This window comes from Carya illinoinensis, chromosome 14, assembly GCF_018687715.1.
Source record: "Carya illinoinensis cultivar Pawnee chromosome 14, C.illinoinensisPawnee_v1, whole genome shotgun sequence".
Lineage (NCBI taxonomy): Eukaryota > Viridiplantae > Streptophyta > Magnoliopsida > Fagales > Juglandaceae > Carya > Carya illinoinensis.
The window spans coordinates 31,308,721-31,322,355 of record NC_056765.1 but is presented as its reverse complement, the minus strand read 5'-3'; the positions used below and the strand labels follow the sequence as shown (position 1 = coordinate 31,322,355).

The window sequence follows — 13,635 nt, the reverse complement described above, 5'->3', positions numbered from 1 at the left end:
ACCTAAAGAGAAATTTTGCAGAACCTTCGTATGCATTCATAGGTCTAAAGTATGCATTTTAATTAATTGTATGGAGAGTTGACAGAACCTTCTCGTGCCATTCAAAGAAATTACTTCTTTCATGCATTTTATTTTATTGATCTTCTTGTGGATCTTGACTAAAGGTTGGTTTGGATTCAAATATGATATCAGATAGTTTTAGATGAAAGAAGAAAGTTGAAAAAATATTGTTAGAATATTATTTTTTAATATTATTATTATTTTGAAATTTGAAAAAATTGAATTGAGATTTGAAAAAAATTAAAATTATTTATTATATTTTGTGTAGAAATTTGATAAAATTGTAATGATAAAATAAAATGAGATGAGATAAGATGAAACACTTTTCAAATCCAAAAAGAGCCTAAGTCGCACTTTGACCACATGGACGATGAATGGCACGAGATCAGATCGACTTGGAGAACGATCAATGTGCGACTTGTGAGTAGACTGTTACTACTTTTAGTATCGTCCAAATTTGATTTCAATTTATAAGGGCTTGTGATGGGTTACCATAAACAGGGCTTAAATAAGCATGCAAGTCTCACATACACTTAGCATGACAAATTTGGCAGAATTAATAGGCAAAATTAGAAGGAAATTTGGTAATGGCTTATTAAGAATGATACAGGTGCAAAGAAGAAGAAGATGAATTAGTTGTCTTGCATGTATGTAGGTGAAAGGTAAATAACCGAATGCAGAGAAGCATGACAGAAATGCATAAAGTGGAAAGAATATTTCTGTGTATTCATCTGTCATGTACTATGACTATATATTGTTATAGAGAGTTGGTTATGAAATATTAAATAAAACAATATGTATTTATAGCTCATCAATATGATACGTCAATCTGGTGGCCTTGTGTGATATTCTTCTTGTAACTTCAATAGCCCCCCACAATATGGAGAGTAAATATTGATGACTCCCATCTTGAGCAATAATCGATTGAACGTAGGAGAGTGTAATGGCTTGGTGAGCAAGTCTGCTAACTAGAAGGAGGAGAATACATGAGTAGTTGTGATTTGACCCTCGAAAATTTTATCACGAACTAGGTGGCAGTCTAGTTTGATGTGCTTCGTGCGTTCATGGAAGACGAGGTTTACGGCAATGTGCTGAGCGGCTTGATTGTCGTAGTAGAGTGTAGAGGGAGTGCTGATGTTGAGACGTAGATCACTAAGGAAATAGTAAATCCAAGTGAGCTCGCATATAGCGGCAGCCATTGCTCTATATTCGGATTTAGTTGGAGGATCTGGAAATGGTGTTCTATTTTTTTGATTTCCATGAAATAAGAGAGGTTCCAATGAAAGCACAAAATCCGGTGGTGGACCTTCGAGTATCTGGGCAATTTGCCCAATTGGTGTCGGCATATGCAATAAGTTCCAGTTTCGAGTTAGCAGGAAGGAATATACCTTGGTCAGGGGTTCCTTTAACATATCTAAGAACTTTGATCATAGCATCATAGTGTGGTACACGGGGATTTTCCATAAATTGACTGAGCAAGTTGACACTAAAGCTCAAATCCGGTCGTGTATTTATCAAATAAATCAGCTTGCCAACAAGCTTTTGATAGAGTGTTGGATCATGGAAAAGTTTACCTTCATCTTTCCTAAGCTTGCTATTTGTTTCCATAGGCAGTGGGGATGGCTTTGCTGCCAGGAGGCCTGTCTCTAAGAGGACATCCAGTGCATATTTGCGCTGGCAAATTTGAATGCCTGCTTTGGAACGTCCAATTTCCATGCCGAGAAAGTAACATAATGGACCCAGCTGTTTGATGCGAAACTTGGTTTCCAGGAATTGTTTGACAACAAGGCTTGAGTTGGGATTTGAACTCATAAGGATGATATCATCAACGTATACGAGGAGGGCAACAAATAAATCATTTGTGCACTTGGTAAACAGACTGTAATCTGCTTTGGATTGGATGAAGCTGAATGCAGCTAAAGTTGAGGCTAACTTTGTCTTCCATTGACAAGAAGCTTGGCGGAGGCCATATAAGCTCTTTTGTAAACGGCAAACTTGTTTGGTCTTGGCTGCATAGTGACCAGGAGGTGGTCGCATATAATGTTCCTCATCGAGATTGCCATATAAGAAGGTGTTATTGACATCGAGTTGTTGAAGATCCCAACCTTTGATGACAGCAACTGCAAGGAGACATTGAATTGAAACTAATTTAGTGACGGGTGAGAACGTATCATGAAAGTCAATACCTTCACGTTGGGTGAATCCCTTTGTGACTAGTCGAGCCTTAGCGCGCTCAATTTTGCCGTCAGCCTGGAATTTATACTTGTAAATCCACTTGCAGTCAATCGGTGTCTTGCCTTAAGGGAGATCAACAATAGTCCAGGTCTCATTTGGCTCAAGTGCCGTGAGTTCTTGGTTCATTGCCTCAAGCCAAATGGGGTGTTTGATGGCTTGGCTGTAGGATGAAGGTTCAGAATGGAGGGAAACAGAGGTGGTAAATGCATGAAATGAAGGTGAGAGGGAGGCATAAGACAAAATAGAGGAAATGGGAAAGAGAATATTACCTGAGAGAGGAGGTGATTTATGAGGCTTCATCGTGGATGCCGAATGGTGCACATCAATTGTGGAGGCTTGTTGGCAGTGATATTCTTGAAGGTAGGCTGGAGCATTACGAGTGTGTGTGGTTCAGCGAAGGGGCTTGCAGGGAGATTGATAGAGTGGTTGGGTCTGGTTGTCGGTTATGGGGGTGGAAGTGGCTGGTTGGTCTGGAAATGACGGGGAATTATTTGAGAGGTTGGAGTCATTATTCTGGTTACGTGGAATTGAGGTGATGAGTTCGTTGGTATAGTTGGGTGGGCTCAGAAAATTGGAGAAATTAAGGGATGTATCATTGAGTGGTGGTTGAATGGTCTTGGTGGGAGAAGGTGTTTTGAGTGGGAAAATTTCTTCATGGAATATGACATCTCGAGATATGAATATTTGTTTGGAGGTGAGGTCAAGTAGTTTATAGCCTTTGACACCGTAGGGTTATCCAAGAAATAGACATTTCTTTGCACGAGGGTCGAATTTAGTTCGGGAATGTGATAAGGTGGAGGCGAAGCACAAGCATCCAAATACTTTAAGGTGGGAGTAAGAGGGCTTGGTTTGATAAAGGGCTTCAAATGGAGTTTTATTGCTAAGGATTGGTGTTGGTGTTCTATTGATTAGGTAGACTATGGTGGTGATGAAATTAGGCCAATATCGTAGGGGTAAGCCGGATTGGAATTTGAGTGCACGTGCCACATGGAGGATGTGTTGGTGTTTGCGTTCGGCAATGGCATTTTGTTGAGGTGTGGCAACACATGTTAATTGGTGAATGACGCCTTTGGAGTTGTAGAAATGTGGTATGTGAAATTCGGCGTCGTTATGGGATCGAAGAATTTTAATTTGAGTACCGAATTGGGTCTCAATGAGTGCAAAAAAATTGATTAAAGAGGTTCACGCTTCAGCTTTATTTTGAAGTAGGTAAGTCTACGTGCATCTTGTGAATTGATCAACAAGAGTTAGAAAATATTTTGCACCATTATAAGCTTGTGTTGGGTTGGGTCCCCAAATGTCAACCGACACAATATCAAATGGTTTGGTGGCCTTGGATTTGGATTCAGGGAAGGAAATTTTGTGTTGTTTTGCTAGTGGACAGATTTCACAGGGAAGTTGAAAATATTCTGAATTTTTGAAATTAGGATTAACATCTTGTAAGATATGTTTAGTCATGGAACTATGTCCAAGCCTATAATGCCATAACATATGCTGATCAAATTTGGAAACTGAAGTATGATTAATGGAAATGGAAGGAACAAAATGAAAATGTGATTGCAAGAGAGAAGGCTCTAGTCTGGATAATAGCAGGTGATACAAGCCGTCACACACCGTCCCCACTCCAATCGTCATCCAACATGAAAGGCCCTGAATGTAACAAGAATTGGAGAAAAAAATCAGACAACAATTAGAGTGTTTTGTTAAAGATTTAGCAGAAATTAAATTGAAGTTAAAGGTAGGAACACATAAAACATGGCGAAGGATTAAATGTGGTGATAAGTGGACATCACCGATATGTGAAGTAGCGGTCGTGGAGCCGTTTGGCAACTTGATTGTACGAGATGTTGGGGTGATATTGTGTGTGAAAAATTTAGGACTACAGATCATGTGATCTGTAGCACCAGTGTCGATGATCCAAGAAGTTTGAGTGGTAGTTGCACAAGCTAGTGTGTGTGTGAAGAGTGGGAGAAATACCAGACACGGGAGGGTAGTTGGCATTAACATTGTTTGCAGCAGGTATGGTGGCGTCATTGTGAGTGGGATTGAGTAAGGCAATGAGCTGGGGGTACTGCTCTTGAGTGAGACACAGGCCATGGTTAATTTCCTCCTACGCAAGAGAAGATTGATTAGCATTGGATTTGTATTTCGAATTGTTCTTGTGTCCTGATGGAAATCCATTCAGCTTGTAACATTTTTCCCTTGTGTGTCCAGGTATACGACAATGGTTGCAGATTGGCAAATTTGGATTTGCCTTGAAACAATGCTCCAACGAGTGTCCAGAAATGTTGTAGTGGGAGCAGAAATGTCGTTCACGGCGTGAGTTTCGAATTTCTGAAGTCTTGGTGGCCATGGCAAGTGGAGCTGGTATAGAGTGCAGTTGTCGTCTCCTCTCTTCTTGTTGGACAAGCGATAGAACTCGATTGAGAGGTGGAAGAGGATCCTGAAGCAAAATTTGGGCACGAACAGAGTCGTAAGAATCATCTAAACCAATGAGAAATTGCATCACCTTATGGGTGTGGGTGTAGTCGAGCAATGTTTTGACCGCACCACAAGTGCAGGTTGGCATGGGCTCATAAATCTCAAGCTCGTCCCAAAACGTCTTGAGTTTGTTGTGGTACCGGCTGATGGAATCTGAATCCTGTGTGGAGGATGAGATTGATTTGGCAAGTTGGAAGATCCGAGGGGCATTATGGATGGAAAAACGCTCCCTAAGATCGTTCCAAACACTTTCAGCTGTATCGGCATGTGCAATGCTCGATCTAAGCTCTCAGCTGACTGAATGCTATATCCATGCTATAATCATGTCATTGCAACGCTCCCATGGAGCATAGAGGGGATCAGAAGTGTTTTGTGGCTTGGTGATGGTCCCATCGATGAATCCAAGCTTGTTTTTGATGTTGAGAGCTTGGCGCATTGTCCTCACCCATGTGACGTAATTTTTCGTAGTCAGCAAATCAGGTACTAAGGAAGAAGAAGCACCTTCGCCTGGTTGAATGAAAAATGGGCTAGCGGGATTTTGGCGGTTGTTCTGGGCTCTGGAAGACATATTGTTATTAGAATCGTCGTTCATTGCTCTGATACCATATTAAGAATGATACAGGCGCAAAGAAGAAGAAGATGAATTAGCTGTCCTGCATGTACGCAGGTGAAAGGTAAATAACCGAATGCAAAGGAGCATGACAGAAATGCATAAAGTGGAAAGAATATTTTCGTGTATTCATCTGTCATGTACTATGACTATATATAGTTACAGAGAGTTGGTTATGAAATATTAAATAAAACAATATGTATTTACAGCTCATCAATATGATACGTCAATCTTGTGGCCTTGTGTGATATTCTGCTTGTAACTTCAATATGGCTGGCTCCATTTTATCAATTAGAATGTGCAGATGAAATGTCGTGATTATCCCTATGATCTCCTTGGAAGACGAACACACACTGTATATATATATATATGCAGAATAATGCAACTATGCCTCTTTAATTTGTTCCTTTATTTTGATCCGCATGTATTTAATTTTTTTAAGTGACTATTAATGTATTGATTTTTCAAAAAAAAAAAATGTTTAAACGTGTTTAAAAGATGTTTGAAATAAAAAGTGAAAAAAAAAAAGAGAAAAAAAAAAAGAAATTTACACTAGAGGCACACTAAGTAGACAAATTGAGGAGGCATAGTACATAGTAGCAGTACTCGTATGTTATATTTTTGTAAGATTGATAAACGTGTAAGATAATAATTATTTAAGAAAATTAAAAAAATACTTAGAAAGAAAAAACACTCAAATGACTTTGTGTTAACTTTAAGACTCCATTTGAATATAGAAACACTCAATCTATCTCATTTCATTTCATTATTATGATTTTTCTAAACTTTCAAATAAAACATAACAAATAATTCATTTTTTTTAAATTTTAAAATAATAATAATATTTTATTCAACTCATCTTATTTCATCTCATTGTCCAAACTAACTCAAGTCATTTGATTGTCCAACACACTCGATAGGTCTAACAGTGTACAAGATTATTTGTTTTTGAAAAATACTAAATGTACTTAAGAAATATTTATATAAATTTTTTTTCTCCACATAAAAGTTATTAATATGTTAGAAATTATAAAATTTGAAATTTAAAATTTGAATTTTAAAAAAAAATTAATACTTAAATAAAAGTATAAGTAAAACCGTAAATACAAATAACACTCTTCTTTGTGTTTATAAAAAGTAATAAAGCCGGTGGAAGCCACCCTGGAAATTAATGCGCGCTTGTAAGCAATGCGTTCCATAACCGATACTTGATGCTGCATTACTTTGAACTTTCCATCTCAGGTTGACCAGTACCAGTACTATATTTTTTTTTCTTTAATTTTGTTTTAAAGAAGTGAATATTAATAAAGTTGTATTTTTTTATTTTTTAATAATTAAAGATGTTAAAAAATACCTAAAAATAAAAAAATGAAAAAATGAAAAATTTTAAATATACTATACAATAATAAAATAAGAATAAGAAAGTAATAAAACTATCATTATATACCCTCCTTTGAGCCAAGGAGAAGCGAAGCTACCTAGAACCTTGGCGTGCGAATTCATTGGCTCTACGTGCATGTTTTAGGTTCGGTTTGATAATAGAAAATTTTGATATAAAAATTTTGAGTTTTAAAATAAAATATTATAATATTATATTATAATATTATTATTGTTTTAAAATTTGAAAAAGTTAAAAAAAAATTAAATTATTTATTATATTTTATATAGAAATTTGAAAAAGTTATTATGATAAGATGAGAATTTTAAATTTGAAATGATAATTTATGTGCTAAATCCAACCTAAATATCTTCCTTTTAGTTTTAGCAAGCATTATTAATGTTGATGACTAGGAAAGGAGAAAGCTGACCAACGTCGACTTTTGAGTAGACCGCGTGCTATGTCGTTGCATGATGTCTCAATTCCTATCGCCAATTTTAAGCAAACAATGATAGGATGGCATAATAATCTCTTGCTTTACTGAGGCAAAGTTTTTGTATTCTTAATTAAATTTATGTATATCTAAAAGAGATGATCGTTATAGTAATAAATAAATTATATAAAAATAATTTTATAAATTAATGTAATTTTATCTAATCTGTTAGATTTATTTTACAATAAAATAATTTTATAATCTAACAAATTACATGAAATCATATCAGTTTATAGAATTATTTTTATATAATCTATTTATGACTAAAGTATTTCTCTATCTGAAATTTGAGTACTTCATTTTCTTTGTTCTGTGCAACACTAAATATTTGGTTGTCAGAAAAATTAGAAACAAAAAAATAAAAATAAAAATAAATCACGTAGTTAATAATTTGCAATCACTATATAATCAAATGAATTTCTTCAATCAACCTCTAGAAAATATAATCAAGTCAGTCAACAGCTTTATCAAATTAATTTACAATTTTATCGTCATTCTATTAAGAACAAGATGAGACAAGCTGCGCAGAACCTTTCTATGCCTTCGTAGGTCTGCTCTATGTACGTACGGGTTTTAATTAATGAATTGTAAGGACGACCAATGAGAGTTGACAAAGTCTTTTGACCATGTCATTCAAAGGAATTTATTCTTCTTAGAGCACTTTCAACAGCTTCTTTATCCTATCTTTTAAAATATATCATAAAAATTCATTTTTTTTATTTTATATATTGACTTTTACAATATACTATACATCAGCTTATCTATTTTTTTTCTTCATATCATTTAAATATTATACTTTTTATACTTTTTTATTCATTTCAAATATTTTAAAAAATATTTACATATGATGAGAAAATGGGATATCACATGAGGAGGAAAGAGAAAGTAATTAAAAATGTTTACATTTGATGAATAGGATCATTTACATGTAGAGGGATCACTGTAGCAAAAATGTATAATGTTTTCAAAATACAAAATCCTATGGAGTAGCATTTTAAGAACATTTCTTTATATTTTGAAGGAAAATACATTTTACAAAAGCCATTGGAAGTACTCTAAGAAATTATGTTGAAAATCTACTATAATAGTTATCGGCCTTGTACTACTAACATAATCCATATATACTTGAGTTGGATTTAGAAAAATTAAGATTTTTTTAAACAAAATGATAGGGTTATTACTTTTTTACTATCTATTTAATATTATTTTTTTGTATTTTGTTTAATGATTAAGGAAGTGACTATTAGTATAATTATATATTTTTAAAATTTTTTCTTAATGTCTAAGGATGTTAGAAAAATATTTAAAAGAAAATGATACAAAAATAAAAAGGTTCTAATATCTTATAAGTAGTAAATGGGAACTAATAGGGTTATTACCTATCACTACCCATTTTTTAATCAAACCAAATAGAATATATATATATATATATATTTTCCATTTATTATAATCCACTGTTACAACTTTTAGCATTGTCCAAATTCGATTTCAAATTATAAGGGCCGTGATGGGTTACCATAAACAGGGCTTAAATAAACCAAAAGTTGATGCCGTCTACGTAGACTACTTGGAAATTACGTACATGCGCACTTGATCTGGTAGATTAATATGCCTGCAGCAACCAAACACTTCCAACTCCTTTAGGCATCTTTTCTCCAACCGCGAATCGCGCCAGATTAAAAAGAAAAAAAATAAAAGTTACTGCACTCGCACCTCCATTTCTTCCCCTTTCAATAACCTTTTGACTACACAAACCGAAAGTTGATACTGTCTACCTTGAACTTTCCATCTCAGGTCGACCATTACTACTAGTACTCCATACATGGCCATCCTCATTGTTCTTCTCGTTGTCTAAGCCTGCAAATTACCAATATTCCCTTCCACAATTCAGCTTCTAAATCTCTTGAATTACATTCATGGCCACCCAAACACGCTCTTCATCTACTTCAGAAGTTATTAAGAAAAGAAAAAAAAGACCCTCTTCATCTTCACCTCGATGGAAATATGAAGTTTTCCTTAGTTTCTATGGCAAAGACACTCGCAAGAATTTTACGGATTATCTATATGTTGATTTAAAACGAAAAGGCATTCTCGTCTTTAGGGATGATGAAACACTCCAGCGAGGAGAATACATTTCTAAAGCGCTTCTGAAAGCAATTTGAGAATCACAGTACGTGATCCTCATTTTCTCTGCAAATTATGCTTTTTCCAAATGGTGCCTCATGGAACTTGCTGAGATAGTTGAATGGGAGGAAAAGAAAAGGCTCACAGTTCTTCCTATTTTCTACCATATATGTGGATCCTTATGACGTGAGAAATCAGAGTGGGTCTTTTGCAGAAGCTCTCACTGCACATGAAAAAGATCCCAAGATAGACAAGAAAGATACGGATATGTGGAAAAATGCTTTGAGAAAAGCCGGCAATATCGTCGGATGGCACATACACGACAGGTAACCTTTAGCCCTCTTTTGATCTTCTTCCATTGACAGCTAGCAAGCAATTAACATCTATATATCTACTTAAATTATAACATTTATAATTTTTAAAATGTTTACATTGTGATCTGGTTTGACAGCTCGAGTGTTGCAAGAGGCAAATATTTAAGTACGAATTAAAGTGTTTCTCTTTCTCTAATAAACAATGCTAATTATCAGCTAAAGCTAGCCTTTTTTGTTTTTTTGGTTCGTGTCGATTCAAGTCTCGTTAATATTAGTTGTTCTATCAATTTATAGTTATGAATCAACAATTATACAAGAAATCAGTGGACGTCTATCTCGTGATGAGTTGAATTCTAAATTCTCACGTCATGATTATGATAAACTTGTTGCAATAGACTCCCATGTAGACAAAATGATGGAGTTATTGGATATGGAATCGGATGATGTTCGCTTCGTAGGAATTCATGGGATGGGTGGCGTTGGCAAGACAATTCTGGCCGAAATAATTTATGATAGAGTTTCATCTATTTGTCGATTTGAAGGAAGCAGCTTTATTTCTTGTATTAGAGAAGAATCGTAAGCACGTGGTCTAGCTTCTTTACAAAAACAACTTCTTTCTATGATCATACAAGAAGAAATACAAATATGGGATCAAAACCAAGGAGATCGGATGAGAAAGAAGATGCTGTGTAATAAAAAGGTTTTTATCGTCCTTGATGATGTGGATAGTGACGAGCAACTAACGGCATTAGCAAGGGATCGAAAATGGTTTGGTCCAGGGAGTAGGATGATCATAACATGCAGAGATAGTCATCTATTGAGAACACATGAAGTGAATCATATCTATAAGGTTGAGCAACTTGAAACAACAAAAGCTTTGCAACTCTTTAGTTTGTCAGCCTTCAAGAAAACCCATCCACTAGAGGATTACAAGGATCTATCTATGGATTTTGTAATATATGCTCAAGGCCTTCCTTTAGCTCTTAAAGTTCTGGGTTCCTTCTTATATGAGAGAGAAATAGATGCATGGAAAAGTGAGAAAGATAAACTAAAAGCAATTCCTAATCCAAAAATTATGGACGCACTTCAAATAAGTTTTGATGGGCTACAGGAATTGGAAAAAGACTTATTTTTGGATATGGCGTGTTTGTTCCGAGCACACCATGTGGTGGATAGCATATTTTATGAGATGTTAGAAAGTTTTGGTCATTATCGCATCGACATTGATGTTCTCGTTGAGAAGTCCCTCATAAGCAAATCAGAATATGGATGGTTGTCCATGCATGATTTGCTAAAAGAAATGGGCCAAGAAATAGTTCGCCGTGAATGCCCTCAAGAACCAGGACAACGTAGTAGACTGTTTTGTTTGGAGGATCTCTATCAAGTACTGAAGAAGGATACTGTAAGTTGATTAGTGTAGATATTAATATAAAAATGTATATTTTCATCCTAATTCTTGCTAACCTTTTGTTCTTGGTTATTAGGGAACTTATGCAATTAAAGGCATAGTCGTAGATTTTTGTCCTGAAACGAAAGAGAGACTCAAAGCCAAAGCATTTTCAAAGATGAGAAAATTGAGATATCTTAAATTCCATCATTCTCGAAATTTAAAATGGAGTGGAAAGCCTTTAAAATATATGCCAACCAATGAGTTGCGATTCCTAGAGTGGTCTAGATATCATTCGAAATACTGGCCGAGCAGTTTCCAACCAAAAAATCTTACTGTACTAAGGATGTTTGGCAGCCACTTCAAACAACTATGGAAGGGGTCGATGGTAAGTTTTTCACTCCTATAAATAAGTATTCTTCTTAATAACCACCTTTCCTTTCCCAAATAAGTTAATATATTCATATTTGATCTACTTAACTATACTTGTTATAACATGTTTTAGACAATTTGAAGGAATTTGATCTGACTTATTCCGAGAACTTGATTGAAACACCAAATTTGACAGGAGTCCCAAATCTTGAGAAAATAATTCTTACAGGTTGTAGAAGCTTGTGTGAGGTCCACCCATCCATTGGAAGTCTCAAACGATTAAAACAATTGGTACTTGACGAATGTTCAAGCCTTGAGAAGTTACCAAACCTGAGTAGGTTGGAATGCCTGACAGAGTTTTGGGCACACGAAACTGCTATAACACAAATACCATCTATCAATCTAATCCCCAAGAGCATCTGTTCCTTTAGACTCAAAGGACGCAAGTTGATGAGAGATCCCAACTATGATATCGGACCACTTGTAGGATATCAGATGTAGGGAATATATGATCTTGTAGAAGTAGCGTGCATTGATTTTGACAGCGAATGAACAAATATTTTAGACATGGCAGAGGGATTTGTTGCATCTTTAGATGACGATGCGGTGAGTCAGTGTGTCTCTCTCATTCTCTTCTTTAGAAACAAACAAAACGTGCCAGAGAAATGCTTTAATCAAGAAGGATTTCACAAATAGAAAAACTAATCATAGCCTTGCAATTGGTTAAATTTTTGCTGAAATTAACATCTCTTTTTGGTGTTGTTTTTATAGATGATGATAAGTGGGTGGTCGTTGGGATTCCATATCCCGGAGTGGGACCTGAATAAAAGAAATGGCTCCTCTGTAAAGATAGATTTGGATGGTAATAAGAATCCGGAGATGGGGTGTGCTTTCTTTATTGTTTGTGATTATGATAAATTAGTTTTCCCTAGTGATGAAAAAACTTCAATTTCTGATGATGAAGATAGTATGGATTCAACTGGTGATGAAAATACTTCAATTTCTAATGATGAAGATAGTATGGATTCAACAGTAATGCTTAGATTATGCTTTGAGACGGATGAAGAAGTTTGTGTGGAATGTCTTTTAAGTTATGAATCAATGCCATCTCCTTTGAACGTCTTGGTTAAGCGAATTGGATTCTGGGTGTATATTCTGGCAGTTTTGCGGTTTTTGGATACACGGAGGGTCATTGAGATTTCATTTGAAACAAGCTGGTTGTTTGACGAAGGTTTTGGAGATTTAAACCTAGAAGTGAAAGAATGCGGGGTGCATTTAGTATGTCCAGATGGTGCTAATTTAAAGTTCTATAATAGCATTGCTCCTTTTGGCCTTTCGAGATCTTCGAATTCAGATTTCCATCGTCGATTTGAAGCTTATATGGAAAAGAAAAGGGACATGATAAAGTTTTGTCCTGTGCATATATTCCGACAACCCAATCGACCAGGCTCAATCGTCCCGACCCGCCGCCAGATATATTGGGATTATTTAAATCAGATTTTAAATTCAGATTTTAAACGGACCGAACGATAAATTTGTTCTTACCTTTCAGTTCTCTTGAACCCTAGCCTTCCAAGTCCAACTCGCCAACGTAGCCGCTCACAGTCCCCGTCCTGTTAGCGCACTTTCAGGCATAGCGGATTCGGATCAGCTCCTTTGCCATCACCATTTTGTTGGCTGGGGTGGACGTGGGGAAGTTGTTTGCGCCAAGGAGGATCTGGAACTTCTTGACTTGGCAGAGTGATTGGATGGTGGTGATGTTGGTGGTGTTCAAGCACAATTTCCACAAGTTGAAGGATACAGTAATCTGTGAGTGCTCCCCTTTGATTTGATTTTCTGAAATTCTTATGGAAGCAAAACATTTGTATTTAATTTCTAGAACTTTTTCTTTTCTTTTCTCTCCAAATGAGAATAATTGGAATTGATTCTATGCCAATTACATGTTATTTTGCTTGAGCAGGTGGTTGTGAAGTTGTTTCTACCTCTGATAAAGGGAAAAGAGTATCTTTGAAATTAAGGAAGTTCTAAAGTGGCAAACATGGTATTATTGTAATGTCTTTGAAAATGAGGGAAAATCAATAGTTTAAATGAGGGAAAATCAACAGCTTTGAGTGCAAAACATTAAATAAATCATTAAATAAATCAGCATTCGTTGTGTTGTGGCTATTCCATTATTTGGTG

General features: G+C 35.6%; 3 protein-coding genes across 3 annotated transcripts; 2 read left to right on the top strand and 1 right to left on the bottom strand.

The window, feature by feature from the left end:
* Nucleotides 1-4,405: 4,405 nt before the first annotated feature.
* LOC122293829 lies at nucleotides 4,406-5,368 on the bottom strand. The gene is made up of 2 exons (XM_043102283.1): nucleotides 5,113-5,368; nucleotides 4,406-5,031 (listed from the first exon to the last, which is right to left on the bottom strand). Exons 1-2 carry the CDS (start codon nucleotides 5,366-5,368, stop codon nucleotides 4,406-4,408), a joined length of 882 nt encoding a protein of 293 aa, XP_042958217.1.
* Nucleotides 5,369-9,173: 3,805 nt separating this feature from the next.
* LOC122293828 (disease resistance protein RPV1-like) lies at nucleotides 9,174-10,275 on the top strand. The gene is made up of 3 exons (XM_043102282.1): nucleotides 9,174-9,410; nucleotides 9,499-9,707; nucleotides 9,990-10,275. The coding sequence occupies exons 1-3, from the start codon at nucleotides 9,174-9,176 to the stop codon at nucleotides 10,273-10,275; spliced, it is 732 nt and encodes a 243-aa protein (XP_042958216.1).
* A 90-nt stretch (nucleotides 10,276-10,365) lies between these two features.
* On the top strand, nucleotides 10,366-11,955 carry LOC122293827 (disease resistance protein Roq1-like). The gene is made up of 3 exons (XM_043102281.1): nucleotides 10,366-11,097; nucleotides 11,180-11,198; nucleotides 11,588-11,955. Exons 1-3 carry the CDS (start codon nucleotides 10,366-10,368, stop codon nucleotides 11,953-11,955), a joined length of 1,119 nt encoding a protein of 372 aa, XP_042958215.1.
* Nucleotides 11,956-13,635: the final 1,680 nt, after the last annotated feature.